General features: G+C 40.8%; 1 protein-coding gene across 12 annotated transcripts in view; it reads left to right on the top strand.

The window, feature by feature from the left end:
* unc80 (unc-80 homolog (C. elegans)) overlaps positions 1 to 22,249 on the top strand; it is a 77,782-nt gene that overhangs the window by 32,940 nt on the left and 22,593 nt on the right. For 10 of the 12 annotated variants that reach the window (XR_003797306.1, XM_029248745.1, XM_018726514.2 and 7 more), the window contains exons 28-46: positions 220 to 317; positions 1,643 to 1,843; positions 2,008 to 2,115; positions 2,206 to 2,344; positions 3,777 to 3,958; positions 4,259 to 4,390; positions 6,440 to 6,626; positions 7,224 to 7,355; positions 9,669 to 9,812; positions 10,907 to 11,007; positions 12,393 to 12,479; positions 12,683 to 12,866; positions 13,068 to 13,162; positions 13,332 to 13,421; positions 13,545 to 13,646; positions 15,307 to 15,487; positions 18,104 to 18,369; positions 21,572 to 21,706; positions 22,001 to 22,139. Coding sequence is in view for 11 of the 12 variants with exons in the window: in XM_029248745.1 (XP_029104578.1) it covers positions 220 to 317; positions 1,643 to 1,843; positions 2,008 to 2,115; positions 2,206 to 2,344; positions 3,777 to 3,958; positions 4,259 to 4,390; positions 6,440 to 6,626; positions 7,224 to 7,355; positions 9,669 to 9,812; positions 10,907 to 11,007; positions 12,393 to 12,479; positions 12,683 to 12,866; positions 13,068 to 13,162; positions 13,332 to 13,421; positions 13,545 to 13,646; positions 15,307 to 15,487; positions 18,104 to 18,369; positions 21,572 to 21,706; positions 22,001 to 22,139 (2,703 nt within the window). In the remaining variant the exon portion in view is untranslated. The remainder of the gene's footprint in view (positions 1 to 219; positions 318 to 1,642; positions 1,844 to 2,007; positions 2,116 to 2,205; positions 2,345 to 3,776; positions 3,959 to 4,258; positions 4,391 to 6,439; positions 6,627 to 7,223; positions 7,356 to 9,668; positions 9,813 to 10,906; positions 11,008 to 12,392; positions 12,480 to 12,682; positions 12,867 to 13,067; positions 13,163 to 13,331; positions 13,422 to 13,544; positions 13,647 to 15,306; positions 15,488 to 18,103; positions 18,370 to 21,571; positions 21,707 to 22,000; positions 22,140 to 22,249) is intronic. The other 2 variants (XM_029248746.1, XM_029248740.1) reach the window with 1 other exon arrangement.

Raw genomic sequence — 22,249 nt, 5'->3', positions numbered from 1 at the left:
TGATTTATACACAGTGATTTGGGGGCCATAGTCCTGACCTGCTTGGCAACATAAATGCTCCACATGTGTCTTCTAAGGTGCATACAACTGATTGTTGACATTAGTATTGTTGTTTCTGGGCACTCTTTGTGACCTGCTACATAACATAGGCACAGATTTTTATCTGTGTGTGTATGGAAGAGGGGTCTGAACATCCTGTTCCTCTGTGCTCTCCCATAGGAAGCCCATGGAGCACAAGCGAGCCCAGCATTGAGCCAGAGGGTTTGAGCAGTGGTGGGCTGGAGGACAACTACCATCGTAACATGTCATGGTTGCATGTAGGTCACAGCCTAAGCACAGGGGACTGGTTTTGACATCCAATAGGTGGGCTGAACTGGTCTATAAAATTTATATTTCCAGAAAAACTTCTCATGTGTGAAGTGTTCACTATATTATACATCTTTATTACTCAGGTTTTCACAACTCCAGATAAAACATAGCTCAGGAATGTAAGTAAACTAGTTACAGCAACTGCCATATAGCCAGTACTGGAGAAACAGAAATACATTAGAGGTTCCACAACTTACAAACACACTTGGGACCAAAAGTATGTCCATAACTCAGTTTGTTCAAAAATCTAAAGTGCCATTTACCATTAAATTACCATCAGTTAAAGCTTAGTAACATAAACATCCCTTATGTACCAGTTATGGGAAAACCTCAAATAAAGCTACAGTGACTTTAAAAGTATCCTCTCAAAGACATTAACTTATTTCTGTTAACCTACTAGAAATATTTTAACTTACAAAACAAGTAACCACCCATAAAATTAATTCAAAAATTACCAAAAAAAAAAGTGTATTTCCCAGAACCCCCAAATCAATCCCAGTGATAGACTTAATTCTGTAAGCATTTCTAATATTCGGCAACTTCTTGCCACCTTTAACTTCCTTTATAATTATCATCATCATCGTTATTCTCATACACAAGTATGTCAAACTCATTTCATATCATATTGATAAAACAGAAACAATAATTAGTGGAAAAGCACTGTTTATAGCCATTGTAAATTAATGCTATAGTCACCCTATACTCCCATAGTAGTGCATCCTGATTCAGTCTTGATTGTTGTAGCTTGTGTTTGACTCCCCTCCATTATTTTTACTGAAAACAAAGCAATAAAACATTTAATTAAAAAAAAAAAAAAATCATTATCACACCATGATACTTTTGTCATTTATGTTGCTTTTGTTTCCTGATGTCTGACACCACATTGATTGGCAAAAGAAAGTTCTCTGACCAGCTGCTTAGAAGTCCTTGTTGTGCCCCTTCAGCTGGAACCAGCTGGTCATCATTATTCTATTAGGGCTGGGCAAGGTCACTGAGAGCTATCCATCAGGCAGATCCTGCCTTCTGCCCCAGGTTGCATTAACCACCTATCCACTTATAATACATTGTGAGCAGGAATGTGAGACTTGGCACCTTCTGAATCTTGTTTAAGATCTGACATACGCAATAGGGAACACTTCAACTTGTTTAGTAGAAGCTAGTTTTTTAAATCTCTGAGAAAGTTTTTCAGTTTTACATAAATGTGTATTTGTCCATCTTCTGCATAATCTTTTTCACTACTGACTTTCAGGCAGTCTCTTGTTTTCTTCCCTAGGTTATGATCCTGCTGTGCAACCAACAGAGCTTCATTTGTACCCATGTGGACTTCTGCCATCAACGCTGCTACCAACGTCACAATCGCTCCTGTGCCCGACTTGTGCGAGCCATCAAGCTGCTGTATGGTGAAACAGTAGACAGCTTGCGTGGTGATGGCTATGCTGTCAACATTGGGACCCGTGCTAAGAAGTCAAAAGAGGTATAAACACAGAGGAGCCAGGCATCAAGCATCTGTGTGATTAACAATCATGGGTTTTATTACTGTGAATTTGTATGGGATATAGCTGACACTGCCGAAGCTCAGACAGTATAGAAAGCAATGGCTATCTCTGACTGTTGTACTGAAATCTACTGTGGTTCCAGTGCTCGGACAAGTCTTGCCTCCGGACGCCATCCATGAAGAAGCGGCCCTCAGACAGCAATGCTGAGGGGAAGAAGGACACTGGCATGCTCAAATACATTCGCAACCAGGTGCCTCTTACATCTGCCTTTCTTCTTCCTGCGGTAGGGTGATATAATGTTGTGTGCTCTTTCTAATCCTCTGGTCTGTCACCAAATCAGGTGATGAGCCTGTCTCCAGCACCTCTGTCCTTGCTCATCAAAGCAGCACCAATTTTAACAGAGGACATGTATGGAGATGTTCAGCCAGCAGCCTGGGAGCTTCTTCTAAGTGTAGATGAGCACATGGCAGCTGCAGCTGGTAAGCTCTATCCGTGGGACTGACTGACAGACAGACTAGGCCACACTGTGCAATACACAATGTTTACCAAAGGCCAAACTTGGACATGTAAAACATCAGGTTCTGTAGATGACATTAGCTCCTGGGTTAGTATTCACCAGAACTGTGCACCACCCCCCCCCCCAGGGGCTAAGCCCAAAAAGACAGTGTGAAGCTACCTTTTGGGCTCAACACTAGCAAAGTGAGGGGAGGTTAGATGTAATTCACCCTCGGTAAGAGAGATAGGACAGAGAAAGACTGCTTAGACCAACATGATGGAAATGGGTTTGTTGCAAATAGAAGAGTACTGTAGAGTAAGTGGCATCAAGTTAGTTGATTCTTTCCAACTGCAGATTGAGGAGGAACAATGTAGATTTTGTCCTGACCCTAGGACACCTGCTCTTAACATTCAAAAGGTTCTATAATGGTACTGAAGAGGTTGTATGAATTTGCAAACCCCGTCTACATAAATTTTGTGGCTCTGAGAACTTCTATGCCATGGCATATACAGTGGAAGCTCCCTCAGTGTAGGTATTAGATTAGAGTAAGAGTGTGTCTTGTATCTTCTTCAGGTTGAGAAGCATGGATAAAACCTCAAGGTCTAGTTGAGGTTTGGGGCATCCAGTCTGGGATGCCAAGGTTTTATTGGTGTTATCTGCAGGTGATGTGGGGTAATTTTCAGAGTGTGTTAGAGCAGTGGTTCCCAAAGTGTGGTCAATAGGCCACATGTCCACAAATGTGAGTCAAGTGATCTGCAAGCTGACAGTCTTGATATTTAAGTAAAGTAATGTCCCCCCCCCAGCTGGGAGGTGTAGCTGTCCATGTGAAGGAGTATAACTACAGTGGTGCTTGAAAGTTTCTAAACCCTTTACTGAGAACAAGTGTAATTTTTCGACATTTGTTTAATTGGGTTCTCTCTATCTAGTTTTAGGACTTGCTTGCGAATCTTGCAGGCATATCCGATCAGGTTTTGGGTCAAATTCATGCATAAATGGAGAAAATTCTAAAGGGTTCACAAACTTCCAAGCACCCCTGTACCTTGGGGACCCTCTCACAAATGGTGAGACTGATAAACAGCTTGGTACAGCAGCTGCATTATTGCAAAAGTTGTACAAAACTGTGAGGCAGAAGCATCCTCAGCTGTGGTCACAAGCTTTGGGTAGTGACCAAAAGAGAAGGATCCTCATTTCCACCACTGCAACCTTGCTCAAGTTTGTTGTCGCAGTCTGACTAGAGAGATCTTCAATAAACAGGGAGACCCTTTGGAGCAGAGCTGCTATTTCTCCAGTTTGAGAGGAGTCAGTTAAGGTGTTTTTGGATTGGATGGAATGGATTTTTTGGTTATCATACAAGTACCATAGGAAGCAGCAAGAATTTAAATTGCTTCTTCTCTCCCTCAATCTGTCTTTTATAGCTGCCATGTTCCTGCTGTGTGCTGTGAAGGTACCTGATGCAGTCTCTGACATGATGATGGCAGAGTTCCACCACCAGGAGGCAAGCCAGCGGATTAATTCGGTGCTGAAATTCTACACACTATGGCGGTTTCGGTACCAGGTGTGGCCTCGAATGGAAGAGGGAGCTCAGCAGATCTTCAAGGTTTTCTCTTGAAAACTATTTCTCCTATGCATGCAGTTTTCATGCTGTGAATGTCCTCTGCTTGTTCTGGTCACAGTGAGATTGGTTTCATGTGTCTTTGATACCCCAGTAAATGAGTATAATGAGGTCATACAATACAGTTATAATTGACAAGAACTCAAAATCGTATGCAGACCCCTCATATCTTATTATATGCATGTGTTTTACTGTTTGATTAACAGGTATAGCTTTAACGGAATGACTTCGAAGTGCTGAATGAGTGCATGTAACAGCATCACTTTTGCATGCTTTTGTTCCCAGATTCCTCCACCTAGCATCAACTTCACGCTGCCCTCCCCAATTCTGGGTATGCCATGTGTTCCCATGTTTGACCCACCCTGGGTACCCCAGAACACAGGGAGCGTCCAGGATCCAATCAGCGAGGACCAGTCTGTAAGTCCTCACCTTGTACATTGTCACAGTAGCCCATTTTTGCACAGCAAGCAAAATTGGCCACCTGTGATCATCAGTCTTAGTTATATAATGTTTTTAGCCTTGACTGTACTAGGAGATTTGTGGCACTTGCCTACACAGATGCGACAATACTGTTTAATTTGTGTAAGTTATGTAGGTGCAACAAAAAATGTGAAAAAGTAAAGGGATTTTTTTTTTTGAATGCACTGTATTTTTATATTGAATTTTTTACTTAATTGTACAGCTACTGCTTACATTTATTCATTCAGCTGATGCTTTTCTCCAAAGCAGTTTAGTGTTAACCTACCTATATTAACATTGTAAGCCGCTTTGGAGAAGTGTAAGCTGAATGAATAAATGTAAATGTATCTACAAGTACTTACACATTTATACAGCTGGGTAACTTTACTGTTGCAATTTAGGGTAAGTACATTGCTCAAGGGTACTACAGCTGGAGGTAGGAGTTGAGCCTGTAACCTTTGGGTCCAAAGGTAGCAACTCTAACCACTACAGTACCAGCTGTCTCTTAAGTTACAGTAAATTGTTATACAGGTGGTCCCTGATTTATGATGGTTTGAATTATGATTTTTTTTTTTTTTTTTTTTTTTTTTTTTTTGACTTTACGGTGGTGAGATCACAATAGACATTGAGTAGAAACCGTACTTCAAATTTTGAATTTTTTTTTTTTGGTCCCGGGCGAGCGATACACGGAGCGATAATATCTCATGATGCTGGGCAGCGACAGCAATCTGTATCTCCCATTCTGTCATGCAGAGGTGTGTATTAAATGCATTTTTGACGTAAGATATTTTTGACTTATGATGGGTTTCAGGGATCGTAACCCCATCGTAAATCAGAGACCACCTGTATGTGTTGTGCATTGTATGCTGCTGCAACCAAAGTGAGTGTTTTTTTTTTTTTTTTTTTTTTTTTTTTTTCTCCCCCCTCTGGGATTAATGAAGTTTGATTAATTTTTCCTTGCACATGTAAATTGATTTATACAGTAGTTAAAACAAGCAAAGTACCAGTTTAATTGCATATTCCAGTTTTACTGTAAAAACATGGGCAAATTGATTTCAATTTACTAAAGAGACTAGTCTCAACAAGCATAGAGTCACACACTGTTTTATCTTGACTGGAGACATTGGAAGATGGCCACACCTATATAGTTTGACCACTGTTCCAGACTTTCTCTCTTTCAGTGTGGCTCTGACTGCAGTTGGATTGAAGTTGAGTCTTAGAAATGACTGTATTCTTCAGTAACTTTTTTTCTGAAGCTCTACAGAAATTTCCTTTGAGTGCCATATGATGTGGTGCTTGTGCAAGTGCCAACTTGTCTTTTGCTGGTTCTCAAGTTCCATTTTCCATGCATTCCTGTTTCTGTCCTGTCTGCCACAATCCTCAGTACTGCTGTCAAGGTTATGTTTCAACCCAGCTAAAAATAAAAACACTGTATTCACAAACACCTTTAAGGCTAATTCATCCTCTAAAAATGTCCAGTATTTAACCTCCTGATCTTCTGTAAGACCAGACATAAAGCGTGAACAGCCTGGAAACAAGTGGAATTAAGATGTTCCGTTACCCCTCTTTTAAGAAATAAACAAACAGAAATGTTGACAGACTCCAAAATGTACAACTTTTAACACTAGGAGCAAGTGTATACTTTCTGTTTAGAATGTGCCTGTACATGGAATGTCAGTTGAGATATGCAAATTGTTGGCAATTCCTGAGATGGAGAGCTTCACCATCTTTAGAGTTTGTGGTGTTATGATGGCATACACAATTATAGCCTTGTGGTGTACAGGAGCAGGTTCTTTGCTAGCGCTGCAGTTTTTAGAGACATATCATGCATTTGCTGTGCAGTGTGCCTAAGAGAGCAAGTGTATTCTCTAGGGTTGATATACAGGTGTGGTCCATAGTTTGCTTACAATAGTTTTGTTAGTTTTGCAGAAAGAAGTAGAAAATTCTTTCCTCCTTCTGAGCATCTTAGCCTCACTGTATCTCCTCACTCTCCCCATCATTATGTAGAAATCCTTCTCCGCACGAGCAGTGTCACGCTCCCACCAGCGAGCTGAGCATATTCTGAAGAACCTACAGCAAGAAGAAGAGAAACGGCGCTTGGGCCGTGAAGCTAGCATCATCACAGCTATCCCCATCACTCAGGAGGCATGCTATGAGCCCACCTGCAGCCCACCCCCAGAGCAGGAGGAGGAAGGTGGGCCACTCTCAGCGTAGCATGCTGCAGCACAAGCATGTATCTGTCAAATCACTGACACGTTGTGTAATGCCGCATTGCTCACATATGTTAGCATTTGGAACCGAAAGATGACTTCAACTATCACAGGTTAACCATACAAAGTGCGATAACTGTTTTGTTGGCTCTTTACTCTGTGATGGCTATTGTCATAATTGGCTGTTAACTTGTCTGCCTCTATGTAGTAATCAGTACCATAGTTTTAAATACAGAAATCTTTTGATTTTTTTCAATATTAATGTGTTCCAGAAAAAGGATTCAGAATACTGAAATTTTAGATATTTAAAGCCTTTTTCCCATTATTTTAAAATGGAAAAATATTAATGTGTTTCCAGCCCCTTTGAAAACCCCAAACCAATTTTCCCAAGTATCACTGAAACAGTGTAAAACAACTATATGTCAGTCCATGATTTCACCACAATATAAAAGTTTCTGATTATCATTATGCTTTTACTGTGTATGTAGTGGGATGAGGTAAAGCTTCATGCCGTTTTTAGCTTAATAGCTAGGCATTCCACCATATACATGTCTGACAAGATATCATGTGTTTCTTGCCAGTAGAAGAAGTGGTAAACCTGGCTTCCCGCCGGCTGTCTGTTAGCCCCTCATGTGCCTCCAGCAACTCGCATCGAAACTATTCCTTCCGCAGGGGCTCTATGTGGTCTGTGCGCTCCATTGTTAGTGCTGAAGGTTAGTGATGTTCCACAATTTCTTTCCATCAAGCGAATTGCTGAGAATATTTCACCCCTAAAAGTAGTGTCCTCCCCCCAACAAGAAGTGGGGCCAGCAGGGCCTCATCTTACGGGGAGGTCTCACCTTAGCCTAACAACATTATAGTATAATATACAAACTAATCAAGCCAAACTGCTTAAAGTTGAAGTCAAATAAAATCATACTCTCATGGATTGTACAAAAAATATATTCTTTACACAATTTGGAATGGCCTGTGTCTCATGAGTTTTCAGTGGGCCTAAGAGTACCAGATTAAAAGATTCTCAGGGAGTTTGGTGTGTTTTTTTTTTTTTTAAATGAAACAGGGAAAAAAGGTTAAAAGAAATAACCACAATCACATGAATTAAAGATATAAAGTCCAAGGGAAATGTAACCGAACAGCTACAGTTCCCAGACCTGCACAGTCAGACAATGCTATTCATAGCTTAATACCATGGAAAAGACTGTGTACACAGTGTTTAAGTGATACATGAAACACAGAAATGTATAATGGAACAATATTAATTACATTATCTGCATGAACAAAACAGAACATTATTAAAATAGTCATTCATTGTCTTCATTATAGACATCCTTATTTACCAGTGACACCATGATGTTGATGTGATACTTTTCACTGTTCTCATGAGCAGGACTCTTAATGTCAGACTTCAGTAGATGGAGTTTTCTTCATGTTGCTACTTACAAATGACTGTGTGGCCATCGTGTCAAGCACTTCATATACTTCATCCTGGAAAACACATGTTCCCATACAGTAAATACGTGCTGCCAAAAAAAGTGGAAAAAGGTTAAGTCATGCATGCATGCAAAGGCCTAGACACTTTTTGGAGACATGATTCTTACAGAAGCCCTACAAAGATAAATTTGAAGATTGCAGATCCTCTGGTGTCACATTCTATGTTAATGGAAGGGAACAGAACGTGAAACTTAAGCTGTTCTTCATGAGGTTTTAGAATCTAATTCTGTTATGATTCTGATGTAATTCAGAGCATCTTGAGCATAATGCCAAAGAGAAATACCTGAAGTTTTAATTTTTGAACTGTGATTCCTACAGATGTAATTTTATTTGAAAGGTCTTCACATGGTCAGACACTGAATTTTAATCACTTTTCCTTGAAGACAATTTAATTCAAGTCGGAAGCTGAATACAGTCTTGCACTACAGAGTTATTTCCAGCGTCACTTGCCTTTGTGGTGCCTGTTATTGGTACGAAAGCAGCTCCTTCAGTAAAATATTTAGTGACTCTATCAATAAAGACTTCCAACCAGGCAGTGTCACTGACATCTATACTTTCATTGAGCATGAGTGAATAAAACTTGCAGTTTGAAGTTTTAAACTTTAAAGCATTCTCTAGGCTGGTTGCTAACTCGTCAGCACAGCAACCCATAGTCTGTTGCAATAAGCTTATTTTTGCAAATGGTTTTTTTTTTGTTCGACACATACTCCGAAAACATACTTTAACAAAGTGGCTCCCTGAGAAGGGTTGCAGGCATTATTTTTGGTAACATCAGATACTGCACAGCTCTATTTGACCTGTGGTTCCAACGGGGAGGATATATGAAAATAACTGCACAGTGTCATATAAAGGACTGCACAACCTACTTGCCTGCTCCCCCCCCCCCCCCCCCCCAAAACACTTTATATTCTAACTCTTCCCGCAAAGGAAAAGTTGTTTGAAATGTTTTAAAAGTTCTTGCTTTCTGCATAACTGAAATTTCTTGCAAATTGTGCATTGCACCAGCATAAGATTCATAACACAATCTTTTTAGTCACAGAAATCTTACAACAATAGTAGTGGACTTCCTAACATCATAACTTGCTTGACAGACATTCTTTAAAAAGCTTAGAATTTTTTTTTAATAGTTGCCCATGTTTTGGGTGATATCTGCCTAAACTTGTGTTGATCTTATTAATAATTGAAGAGCTTTTTTGGTATCCGTACATTCATCTATTAGACATTGAGGAACATGTTTTGTTCATACACTGACGTACAGAATGTTTGTATTAAAAAAAGATCTGTAACATTTGGCTTTAATCTGTAAATTATACAATGAATATAATTCAGTTTTTTCTAATATTACTCTAAACCAGCTGATCAGCATTCTTGTACAAAAAATGTGATTTATTTCTCATCAGTTTTGTTCATAAATGTAAGGTTTTGTGTGTGCACTTGCAGAATTTGCTGTAGAAACAGAAAACCTCTCTTGCCCAATCAGTATTGGTAGATTGTTGGTTTTAGTGAGTGTGTGTTTCCATCGACCCTCCCTGCAGATGAAGAGAACACCACAGAGCACACACCCACCCACCATGTACTGCAGCCTCCCCAGGCAGTGTTCCCAGCATGCATCTGTGCTGCTGTGCTGCCCATCGTCCACCTGATGGAGGACGGAGAGGTACGGGACGATGGCGTCGCAGGTAAGATTGCAGCAGAGTGTAAACACTGTTTCCTGGTTTAGCCTGACGTCTGGAATCATGCTGGAACGGGCTTTCTGGGCTGTCTGAACATTCTTCCTCTTGGAAATTTTAGACATAGTTCTGTCTGAAGCTTTTGTTGTTGGCAAATTGAAAGCAGCTGATGTTGGGGAAAGTGGTCAACAAGAAATAATCCTCAAGTTGTGTTTCTATCGAATGTGACCAATTTAACCCTTTTGTCTATCAAATATTATTGATTTTGTCTGATTACTATAGCAATTTGACATATTCTCTACACCAGGCATCTGAGCACATAAGATTAATTATGGTTGGCTTCTGATTTTGTTTTCTTTACATTTTGTATATCCTGGCCGACAATAGGAAATAAATGTGAAGCTGTAATTAAACGCATATGATCGTCAAATGCAGAATTCAGGAATTCACACACACAAGTGGTATTATTTCAGTTCAATGAAGTCTGTAGACTATTGTGCCACACACCCTCACATACCAATGAGAGTGGCACACACTCAAACACGTAAAAACCCACGCACGGTAGTCTGTCTGGTTACAACTAACAAACCCTAAGTTACCCTGACTTTCCTATTTAAGCCCTGCTGCCCACAGTTAGATGTCTTCTACACCCTACCTGTAGTTCTTTTCCCTTTCTCTGAGACTTTACCCAGCCTATAAAAAAGATCCACCGAATCCTTAAACCTGAGTCTTGTCCCACAAATCAAAACAGTTGTCACAATCATAAATTGTAGAACTTGTAATAAGAACCAGGAATTAAGTTCGTCAATAGTTGTAAACCAACTTTAGGTTTCTGTATTTTGTAACTGTTTTAAAAATTATAATAGGCTGTCAGATATGGATGGGAAACACTGACACATACAGCTGTCTCAAACACAACCAATTGTGTAGTTGAATAGTGATCCTGTATCCCAACATTTTGATAGTGTCAGACATCAGGTTTTACTATAATTTGTTGCCAGTGAGGGTCATACAGTCTTCAGAAGTGGGGTATTTAATGAGTGACCCAGGAGCCCTGCAAACTAACCAGCCTTGTCGTCTTTGGTCTTTCCTATGTAACTCAGTGAGTGCAGTGGCTCAGCAGGTCCTGTGGAATTGTCTGATTGAAGATCCAGCGCTGGTGCTCAGACACTTTCTGGAGAAGCTCACTGTCAGCAACAGACAGGTGAACCTGTCCATTGCCCTTAACCTTTCATTATAAAAATATACACTTGCTGAGGCCAGTTCATTTTGAAGCTTTTGCCCAGTTCCCTGTACACTTGTACCTCAACTTACAAACACAACTGAAAACAAAATTTTGCTGGAAGTCTTTATTTGTCCTGTTTTCATTGACAACTCGCACAGTTCAGTGTCTGGATGTTCCTTTACCCTGTAAACATCATGAATGACACAAAATACAGCATGGACCCCAGTTTATTTCATCATTTATTAAAATGGTTGATGGCTACTTCAAAATTACTGAAAAAAGTTATATCCACAGCCTTCTATTTAAAGCTCTGTTTTGTATGAGATCATGCTGTGTTTAACCATCAGGTGCAACAGAGAATCAAACACTTGAGTAAAGGAAGGGTGAGTTCCAGTGTTTTGGGAGGTTGTGTGGCCAAAAACAATGAAAAAGTGTTTCACCGTAAATGCTGGTTGTGTTACTCATGATAAACTAACACAACTGACCACAAGGATGCATAACATAAACATGTTTGTCAGCAACTGGTTAACTTAATTTAGCTATCAAAATAGTGTAATTAAAAAAAACATTTCTCTGTTTATTCACTGGGAAGTTTCTGTAAAACTCACTCGCTCGCTTTTGCTAACCGCTTGTCCTCATCACGGGGGTCTGGACCTATCTCGGAATTGCTGTGCGCAAGGCTGGGAGTTACACTTTGGATGAGGTGCCAGTTCATTGCAGGGTACTCTAATAAAGCCATGATAAATTTAAAAATATGCTGACTGTGTGTGCTCCGTGAAATAGTTAATCCCCTCCCTCCACACCACAGCTCGAGTCTCTATTCTGAGTGAATAAATGTTTAATTGTATAAATTTAGTGTGTTTTTGTGCCCCTAATGGCAGAAAGCAAAAATGCAGGTCAGTTTCACTGAGAAATTTTAGAAAACACAGTTGAAGAAATTGAAGAAAATACAATTAAAATTAAATATACTTTTCAATGTTAGTATCATGAGTTGGGTGTTTGAGGTGCAGGTATATACTGTATTATAATAAATACTGTGTAAAATGACATTAATAGCAGCTATATAGAGTTTTTTTTTTTTTGGGTACCTGGCTTTATTCAGTATATTATAATAAGCAGCAGGAGCATTGTGGGTAGCGTTATGGACTTGCAGTCTAATGTTCTGAAGGTCAAGTGTTATTCATGTTTATAGTACTAGGGAAAAAAAATTGCTTCAGTCAAAAACCTGCTGTCTTAGTTTGAGTAAATATTTCAAAAGTTTATCGAACATTGTAAGTTACCTAGGGCAAAATTTTGCATCAACTAAAACTTGGCACACTGAGTTGATTTTCAGTCTTTGAGCAAGCTTTTATCTGCCCTTTCAGGATGAGCTGATATACATGCTGAGGAAGCTGTTGCTCAACATTGGGGATCTGCCAGCTCAAACGTCTCACATTCTCTTCAACTACCTGGTTAGATGTTGGCCCATCTCTTACTTATCAATGCAGCAATGTTTTTTTTTCTCTTCCCCCAGGATTTGTCAGAAGGAATAGCTCTATAATGTACTGAATCCTAGATATTTTTTTTGTTATTTTCTGTTCTTGATAATTAATCTTGAGGACTGTTTGGTGTCTTTACAAGGCCTGAATGCATTCTTTTCTGAACTTTGCTTCAGGTGGGACTTATAATGTACTTTGTGAGGACGCCATGTGAGTGGGGCATGGACGCCATCTCAGCCACGCTGACTTTCCTGTGGGAGGTGGTGGGCTATGTGGAGGGACTCTTTTTCAAGGACTTGAAGCAGACAATGAAGAAGGAACAATGTGAGGTCAAGCTGTTGGTCACAGCCTCCATGCCAGGTCAGAGGAAAAGCAGCCAGATAGTGTTTTATTTCATATATTTTTCATTTAGCCAAAAAAAGTTCCATTGCTGAACTTTTAGCTGTTTGTAAAAATTTCTGTGAACATAAGCACTGGCAGTTTGTCTGTTGATGTCCCAGTTGTGCCTCTTTGGGGGTTTAAGGCCAGGGTATGGCAAGGCTCTGTATTATACCCACATAGGAACCAAGACCCTGGTGGTTCATGGACAGAATGAGTGTGACATCCCCACCCAGCTGCCTGTGCATGAAGACACACAGTTTGAAGCACTGCTTAAGGTAAACAGGATCCACAGGTGTCAAAAGGGCTTGTTGCAGCCCATGATGTCCAGCATAAATTAAGTAGTTTAACAAAAACTTCAGATTACTTGACATAGTTGTAATGCAAAGTCACTCCTTCTGTCTGTGCCAGCCTACTAACCACTAACATAAATGAATCTGCTAACAGGAGTGTCTAGAGTTCTTCAATATTCCTGAGGCTCGGTCTGCTCATTACTTCCTCATGGACAAGCGCTGGAACCTTATACACTACTCAAAGGTTTCTGCAGTCTTTTTATTGTGCTACAACATGCTTCCTACTGAGAGAATTGTTGTGATATATATAGTTTTGAATCCATGCAAAAGTTGTGGCCATCCTTGATCAGTATGGTTTCCCCTGCAGACCTATGTGCGGGATATATACCCATTCCGGAGGTCAGTGTCTCCCCAGCTGAACTTGGTTCACATGCTACCAGAAAAGGGCCAAGATCTAATCCAGAAACAGGTGGGCTACCGGAACATAGAAAGTAGTGACACTGTTTTCAGCTAATCTTTTCCATATAAAATTTGAGTCAGCATGATTTTAAAAATTGCCTGAAATTCATTGGTTTTACTTTCTTCAAATATAAAGAAATTGTCTTCAGCTGCATTTTGTTCGGTAAGATACTTGAGACCGTTAATGACAGTTTTTGACCTAGATTGCTCTTTTATTACATCAGAAAGCAAAGATATCTGCAATTTATCAGTTTAAGGTGTTTTTTTGAGACACATATCAACTACGCTGAGAACTACTGTGTGTGTGTGTGTGTGTGTGTGTGTGTGTGTGTGTGTGTAACACTGAGAAATGGTACTTTTCTGAGTAGTTCTTGGCATCAGTACTTTTTACCTTAAGAATTACTATTTGATAATGTGAGTTGGACTTTATAAGAGCTAGGCAGGTCTTAAGTGTTTTTGAACTGAATTTTTTGGTGAGTCACTCTTATTTTATTATTCACCTGTTGAGTATATTAACATATTCCTAACATGCTAAGAGTAAGTTAAAAAGGTTTTCAAAGAACTCTAACATTTATGAAAAAACAATCGTTTTATTTAAATCCACAAAATCTTATTGGTCTGAAGTATTTTGTTTTGCTTCTAATTGCTGTTTTGAGAATTGCAATTAAACGTTAGTTTTAAGGCTGAGTTCTAGAAAGTTCATAATGGTATGCCAATTTATATTTATTAATAGCTTACATAATACACCTATGAATATGGCATAAAACAAGACATGTTTGGTTGTACACACAAGTTGTATTTTCATCATCCACATCAACAACTGCTTGTCCCGAGCGGGGTCGCAGAAAGCCGGAACCTACCCAGCAACGTAGGATGCAAGGCCGAGGGGGGAGGGGTCACACCCAGGACAGGAGGCCAGTCCATCGTAAGGCACCCCGAGCAGGGCTCGAACCCCAGATCCACCATGCGGCGGGCACCGGCCATACCTGCCGCACCACCACACCTCCCAACATGAAACACATAAAACAAAAAGAACACCCACTTATAATACAAGTGTGTATTTGAGTTTGTTACAGAGTGGAGCTAACAATGAAAAGAAAGTTATACTGCAGGATTTGTTGGTCTGTGTATTGACCGGGGGGCACAATAAGGGGACACAAGATGGCCTTTGGGAAATCTATTCTAAAACAGAACCAGCAATGCAGAAACAGCAACTTCAATAACATTAGAAATTAGAAGACCTTTTGGCAACCATCATCTATTTCACGTGTTGTCTGTCTGTGTACAAAAAGCTTTCCTTGCTATACCTGGTACCCATTTTGTCCCCAGGTAAGACTAATCCATTATATGGGAGTGTGGCCTAAACTCCTGTGTGTTACACGATCCATGCTAAACAATTAATTATATAAATTTTGTTGCATGTGATGGGAAACATACAAAAGCAGAAAAGTAAGCAGTTGAGTTTTTTTTATTTATTTTTTTTTTTAAACAAACGACTTGCTATGTGCTTCTGAACTTTGCCTTTCTTTCTGCATATTATCTTCTAATTATAATATCCTCATTCACTAATAGTGAACAAAGCACAGGTAAATTCTTATTACTGTCTTTTCTCTGGTCAGAACTTCCCCTCTGTGGCACTTGATACAGCCCTTGTCTGAATCCACTTCCAGGTGTTCTCTCGGAAGCTGGAGGAGGTCGGCCGTGTGCTGTTCCTCCTTGCCCTCACACAGCACATGCCCTCAGTACACAAGCAGTCCCATGTCTCTATGCTGCAGGAAGACCTGCTACGCTTACCCTCCTTCCCACGCACAGCCATTGATGCAGAATTCTCCCTCTTCAGTGAACCCCAAGGTATGGTAAATGTAATTACCTTTCCCTGACTCCTTACATTCCCTTCACATGAGGGACAGCTGCCCAGAGTGAAAATCCAGAGGTCTAACATTATTTCGTTTGTACTATTTAACGAAGCAGCAACTCTGTTGCTAAAGGCAGTGTTATATGGTCATGCTTCGTAGTTGTTTTTTTTTTTTTTTTTTTTTTTAATTTATAAAAAAAAAAAGCAATTTTGACCACAGCTTTCTATATACATTGTAACCTGGATACAGCCTGGTACAGACACCTCGATAAGAGATTTACAATAATCCAGCCTACTTGAAAAAAAGCAAGTGTCTCAGCACTTAGCCTTCCTAAGAATCACCTTAGTTTAGCTATATTTCTCAAATAAAGAAAACACAACTTAGTCAATGTAGCAACATGAGACACAGATGACAGGTTTACATCCACTAAAACACCAAAATTCTGAACACATTTCATACACTTGAAACTCAATCCATGAGTCATAAAAACTAATGACATTAGGTCTAGGCTTGCAGCACTGTCAACAACCACAGGTACCTCAGTTTTAATAACATTGAGAGATAAAGTATTACTTATGCACAGTTTTACTTTGAGAAAGCTAGAGCTGTGCTGTTTCGTGATTATTGTGATGCTGTCTGTAGCTACTAGGTCACCTCTCAGACATTTTGATTGTGAAGCCAGACAATAACAAATCTTGGAGACTTGGATTAAAGAGGATTATTGCATTCTCTCATTTTATTGTTACCCTTCCCTTCTTAACCACACATCTCGCACAAGTCTCACACCTTGTAGTCACAGTGTGGTATTTATATTATTATTTCTCACAGGCCTGGGGTGGTCTTGGTGACATTAGCAGTTGCAGCTGCACAGATCCAACCCTTCAGCAGTTCCAGCCTGTTCCTCACTCGCATGCACATGTTTGCATTGCAGTATTTCCTTGAAGGAATGGTGGTAATGCAACCCTGGTACTTGTGTAAACATGAAGGTTTGCCTGATACAGAGAAAATAAGTGCAAAAATATTTCCATATAAGTTTCTGCAGGGCAGGCAAAATGTAGTGGTTAGAGCTGCCTCCTTTTTACTCAGGTTTCAGGTTCAAATGCCACCTCCAGATGTAGTACCCTAGAGGCAGCTATTTTCCCTGAATTGGTCTAGTAAAAAAAAAAAAAAAATCATCCAGCTGTATAAATGAGCAAATTGTTGTAGGTAACTTAACATGGTAAGTTGCTTTGGAAAAAAACTTCAGCTGAATAAGTTAATATACGGAGATCGTTCCTTTTGTAATCTAGCTCAGAAGAGTCAGATCAATCACATACCCATAGTATCATGTGTTTATTTTTAAAAAATTTGTAAAACCTGCATGTAAGATGGATGTGGGCATGTATTACTGTAACATCCAGATGATGACTTAGAGTGGTGCAGAGTGTGCTGTTCAATTGTGTAAGTATAGTGCAGAGGTGATGTGATGAACACAGAACAAAAAGACACACAGGTTATTCTCACAAAGGCTATAGTTCAAACAGGGATCTGTGACTGGGATTTGAACCTGGAGGTATGATGGAATACCGGTCTGGAAAACAGGATCAGGATAGGATCACAAAAGGTTAACGTAGACAGGACAGGCGGTCAGGACTGGAACGTAAACAACTATGGAACAGAACTTGGGAAACTGTTGAGTAAATAAGGTTTACAAGGGAATTGCAGGAAACACAATGGAAAGTTACTCAAGAATCCCCAATCTTGCCTCAGTCTGTTCCTTTTTTACTTGTTTGATTATCATACTGTGAACAGGTACATGGGTTTATATTATTAGAACAAAGTTATGCCTCATAAGGACAGCACCCTTAGTGACCATATGAATCAAGATGCTATTAATTTAATTTTAATAAACACAATTGCTTCTGGAAAACATGTTTTGAGTTCTGTTAAATGTCTTTAATCCCAATAAGAAAATGTAGACTTGCACTAGTGGCGTTGTTGAACCTGTTGATCTTGCAAAATTATGAACTGTTGGTGGGCATGGGCCAGACTCTTGAATATAAACGATCACCTTCACCCAGCTGCTTTCCTGTCAAGACATTTATCACTCACCCCGTTTCCAGTATTCATTACAGCAAATATGTACAGATGCTCGATTTACGAAGGTTCAACTTACGATTTTTTGACTTTACAATGGTGAGCTGGCGATAGACATTCGGTAGAAACCGTATTTTGAATTTTTATTTTTTTCCTGGGCAAGCGAGATGCGGTGTAATACTCTCTCGCGATGTTGGGAAACGACAGCAATCCCCATCTCCCAGTCTGGGACGTGGTTGTGTTTTGTCCATCCATAATGTCACAGAAACGCCCATCTGTGTCTCCTGCTACTGGTGGGAAGAAGAAGAGGAAGGCAATTACTCTTGAGGAGAAACTCAATAATTGCCCAGCATGAAGGCGGAAAGCCCGTAAATGTTCTGTAGGTTAGGTGTATTAAATGTATTTTCGATTTAGAATGGGTTTCACGGAACGTAATCCCATCGTAAGTCAGGGACCGCCTGCATAGATATTAGTGGAACTCTCTGATGCTATGTGCCCCAAATTTCCAGAGTAACCTCTCTTTGTGTGTGCCTAGGCAAGGAGCTGTTTGGGCTGGATACTCTCCACAAAGTGCTGTGGATCAAACTGCTGGAAGAGATGTTCCTGGGCATGCCTAGTGAATACCCCTGGGGAGATGAAATTATGCTGTTCCTCAATGTGCTCAATGGAGCCCTTTTGCTGCACCCAGAGGACAGTGCCCTCCTCAGGCAGTATACTGCCACTGCCATCAACACAGCTGTGCACTTCAACCACCTCTTCTCCCTCAGTGGCTACCAGTGGATATTGCCCACTATGCTGCAGGTGAGCACTGGGTACCTAGGGGATGTAGTTTTCATTCACCGTTATGTAGATAGCATACACCAAATTTTTTTTTATTTTTATTTTTTTTTTTCCTGTCTTTCTTTTTCAAACCAAGTAAACAAATATGGGGGCGCAGTGGGTTGGACCGGGTCCTGCTCTCTGGTGGGTCTGGGGTTCAAGTCCCACTTGGGGTGCCCTGCAATGGACTGGCGTCCTGTCCTGGGTGTGTCCCCTCTCCCTCCGGCTTTACGCCCTGTGTTGCCAGGTTAGGCTCTGGCTCCCCGTGACCCTGTATGGGGCAAGTAGTTTCAGGTGTGTGTGTGTGTGTGTGTGTGTGTGTGTGTGTTCAAATGTTTACAATTCAAAGAGCAATGTATTCATTGTAAAGGGTTTTGTTACATATTATCTAGAAACCATGACCCTGCAGCAGTACATTTGAGCAAAGTACGTACACTGAACTGCTGTAGTAAAAAAGTGTATAAATGCGTAAATAAGTGGAAATAGCTAAACATTGTAAGGTGCCTTCAAGAAAAGTGTCAGTTAAATGAAAAAAGATAATACACTGGCTCTTCAGCTTCCAGTCAATATACAGAATTGGAAGTCTGTCTCTAACAATCACCTTTACAATCAATACAAACATTATAGTATACTCCTCCATTTGATTATGAGTTAGGTTGTGCAAAAACCTCTGAGAAGACAATAAAATGCACACACAGTCTGAAACCGCTTATCCCAAGCAGGGCAGCGGCAAACCAGAGCCTAACCAGCAACACAGGGCACAAGGCTGGAGCAGGAGGGGACACACCCAGGACGGGATGCAAGTCTGTCGCAAGGCACCCCAAGCAGGACTCGAACCCCCAGACCCACCAGAGAGCAGGACCCGACCAAACCCACTGTGCTACCAGGCCCCCTAAGTCAACAATAAATAAAATATATACTATGAAACTTCTGTTCACCAATCTTTTTAATGATTAATTGCCAAAGTCAAGATCTGGAGCCTGTCCAGGAAGCGCTGCGCATGAGGCGGAGTGTAATGGTTTTATTGTTTTGTTACCAAACTTCATTAAAATTAAAACACATTCTAGGTTACAGAAAAGATAGATCATCTCCACAGTTTCCTACTGAATCCAGTTTGCAGGTCAGCTCATCCAGTAAGCCAGTTTCTAGCCACTTTCTTTATCATCTGCAGCATCAAGAGTAACTTAATGACACAGGCATACCTTGATTATTTTAAGGAATAGGTTGTGTTTAAAGCTTGGATATGATAAATAAAAATACACCCATGCTTTGCATACCTGGGTTAGTTCTGAATTCATCTCATTAGACAATTTCTGTCACGAGGGCATCAAATTACCATTAGATCTTATGGAATGGCAGGTTTGGTCAGTGCCCGCTGTGTGGCAGGTCTGGGGTTCGAGCCTTGCAACGGACTGGCATCCCGTCCTGGGTGTGTCCCCTCCCCCTTCGGCCTTGCACCGTGTTGCCAGGTGGGTTCAGGCTTGCTGCGACCCCGCTCGGGACAGGTGGTTGTTGACGTTGGTTGGTCTTATGGAAAAGAAAAATCGTTCCTGGAAGGAAAGTCACCTAAGATTAATTAAAATACCAAAAAAAGTATTTTATATATAGTAGTAGTAGTAGTAATAATATTTCATTGATCCCCATGGGAAAATTTGCTCAGGCTGCCACTGTGATGGTGCCGAACACATGTCTTTGGACTATGGGAGGAATCTGGAGGGCTCATAAGAACATTCAAAAATGGGGAATGTGCAAAGTCCAATTCCAGGCTGCGAGACAGCAGCACTAACCATTGTGCCGCCATGTCCGTCAATACTGATATTGATAACTGTCATGCGGAACAGAGGACGTAGGGATGGCTGAACCCAAGTGCGGGATCGTTTGGCAGGAACCGAGGGGGCAGGCGAGCTCGCACATCCCTGACAGCGAGAAGAGTCAGACGATCGGCGGTCAGAGTGGGAACGAGGATCCGTGGATGTAGTCAGGAGACGAGGTGAATGGTCGGAAGCCAGGGAATGAAGAACTGGAGCTAAGAACGAAGGAGATTAGGACATGAGCGCAAAGGGGAACGGTTGTCTCAGTGAGATTCCGCAGGAGTGAACAGGTTGAGGAGGGTCTTTTAAAGGCGAGTGCTCTGATTTGTGTCCAGTGCTTGACCAGCGTTAGGTGCTGTTGATGGTAGTGCGGGCGTGGATGTGACAATAACAAATGTATCATATTTAACCATTCTTTTTGTTGCTAGCTTGTATTTTAGTGTTATATTTTAATTAAATTATTCATTCATTCATTATCAATAGCCACATTTTAGTGCAGGGTCATGGACATCTGGATTCTATGTCAGAAGCATAGGACATGAGACATAAACCCTGGATGGAGAGATTTTGATAAATTGGCTCATGGATATAAAAAAAAAATTCACAATCGCTGCCCGTGTCTTTCGCTCTGAAAAGCTGCAGGCAGTATGCCGTTACAGGCACATTGTAGCATTACTATGAAATTTTGACGCTAGACTATCTTCATTTTATTTTGAGATTAAAAGTAGGTAATTGCACTGTGGGGTGTGTCCCCTCCCCCTCCAGCCTTTCGCCCTGCGTTGTTGGGTTAGGCTCCGGTTCCTCGCGACCCTGTATGGGACAAGCGGTTCAGACTGTGTGTGTGTGTGTGTGTGTGTGTGTGTGTAAAATTGCACTGTGCTGATACAGTAAATATTTCTCCCAGCTGCTTAAATGGGTAAATCAGTGTATCAAATACCTTAACATTGTAAATTGCTTTGGATCATCCAGATGAATTAATGATGATACTGAATCTGCTATTTCAGTTGTAATTTATATTTACCTTGATCAATTGTCAGTGTGATAGAGGAGGAGGAAGTGTGTAGCTGGATTTGTGGAAGAAGTGTGACTGTGTTAAACTGAAGGACTATCTATCTTTAATACATATCTAATATAGTATGTTGTATGAAAAAGGGTATATATATTTTCATGAGCCGTTGTAGGGGTTTTTCATTGTGCAGGATTCCTCTATATGAGGACTTTGACCTATATTAAAGTTATTACCCCTTTAAAATTACAGAAAAGAATATCTTCTCTCCACATGCCTATTTTCAAAGCCAGTTGTTAACTGATCCTCCCCAGTTAGGTGTTGGTTCTACCTCATATGGATGTGCTCTCTGTGGCTTATTCCCCAGGCTTACGCCGACTACGAGGGCAATCCGCTGCTGCGCCAAGGCATAGAGTTCTGCTGCCGACAGTTCTATGTCCTGCACCGTAAGCCCTTCATCCTGCAGCTGTTTGCCAGTGTGGCCCCACTGCTGGAGTTTACGGTGAGCCGTGTTGTTCAGGTCCACACAAACCAACTCAGTACGTCTGTCTCCAGACGTGTTATGCAGTGCACGAAATGCAGCGTGGGAACACTTTTCAAGTGTTCTTATAGAGACCTGTGGTTCAGAAATAGTTGCTGTGTGTGAATGTTTCTACGAGTGTTTTATTGTGTCTGTGTGATACACATATTGTGGGATCACACCTAAATACTGTACATGCATTTCTCTGTATAACTGTTTCTGTGTTTGTGCTGTGCAAATGTGCTCACCACTATGATGTCCCGTTGCCTCTCTCAGACCAGCACAAGCACAGGGCTGTCAAAAGGCGTGTCAGCGCAGTGCCTGTTCGACCTGCTTGTGTCCCTTGAGAGAGAAACCCCAGACACTCTGGATGCTCTGGAGCTGGTCAAGGCTGAAAAGCCCTTACGCTCCCTGGGTAAATGCAGGGTTTTCTCCAAGACGCTACAATTTAATGGAAAAGCTGGATCTCCAATCCACTCTTTAAATATCAGTATGAACATTTTCTCGCAATGTTTATATGCTTAT

The sequence above is a fragment of the Scleropages formosus genome, chromosome 24, assembly GCF_900964775.1.
Source record: "Scleropages formosus chromosome 24, fSclFor1.1, whole genome shotgun sequence".
Lineage (NCBI taxonomy): Eukaryota > Metazoa > Chordata > Actinopteri > Osteoglossiformes > Osteoglossidae > Scleropages > Scleropages formosus.
Note: the sequence above shows the minus strand (reverse complement) of the source record. Positions and strands in the feature narration are given on the sequence as shown.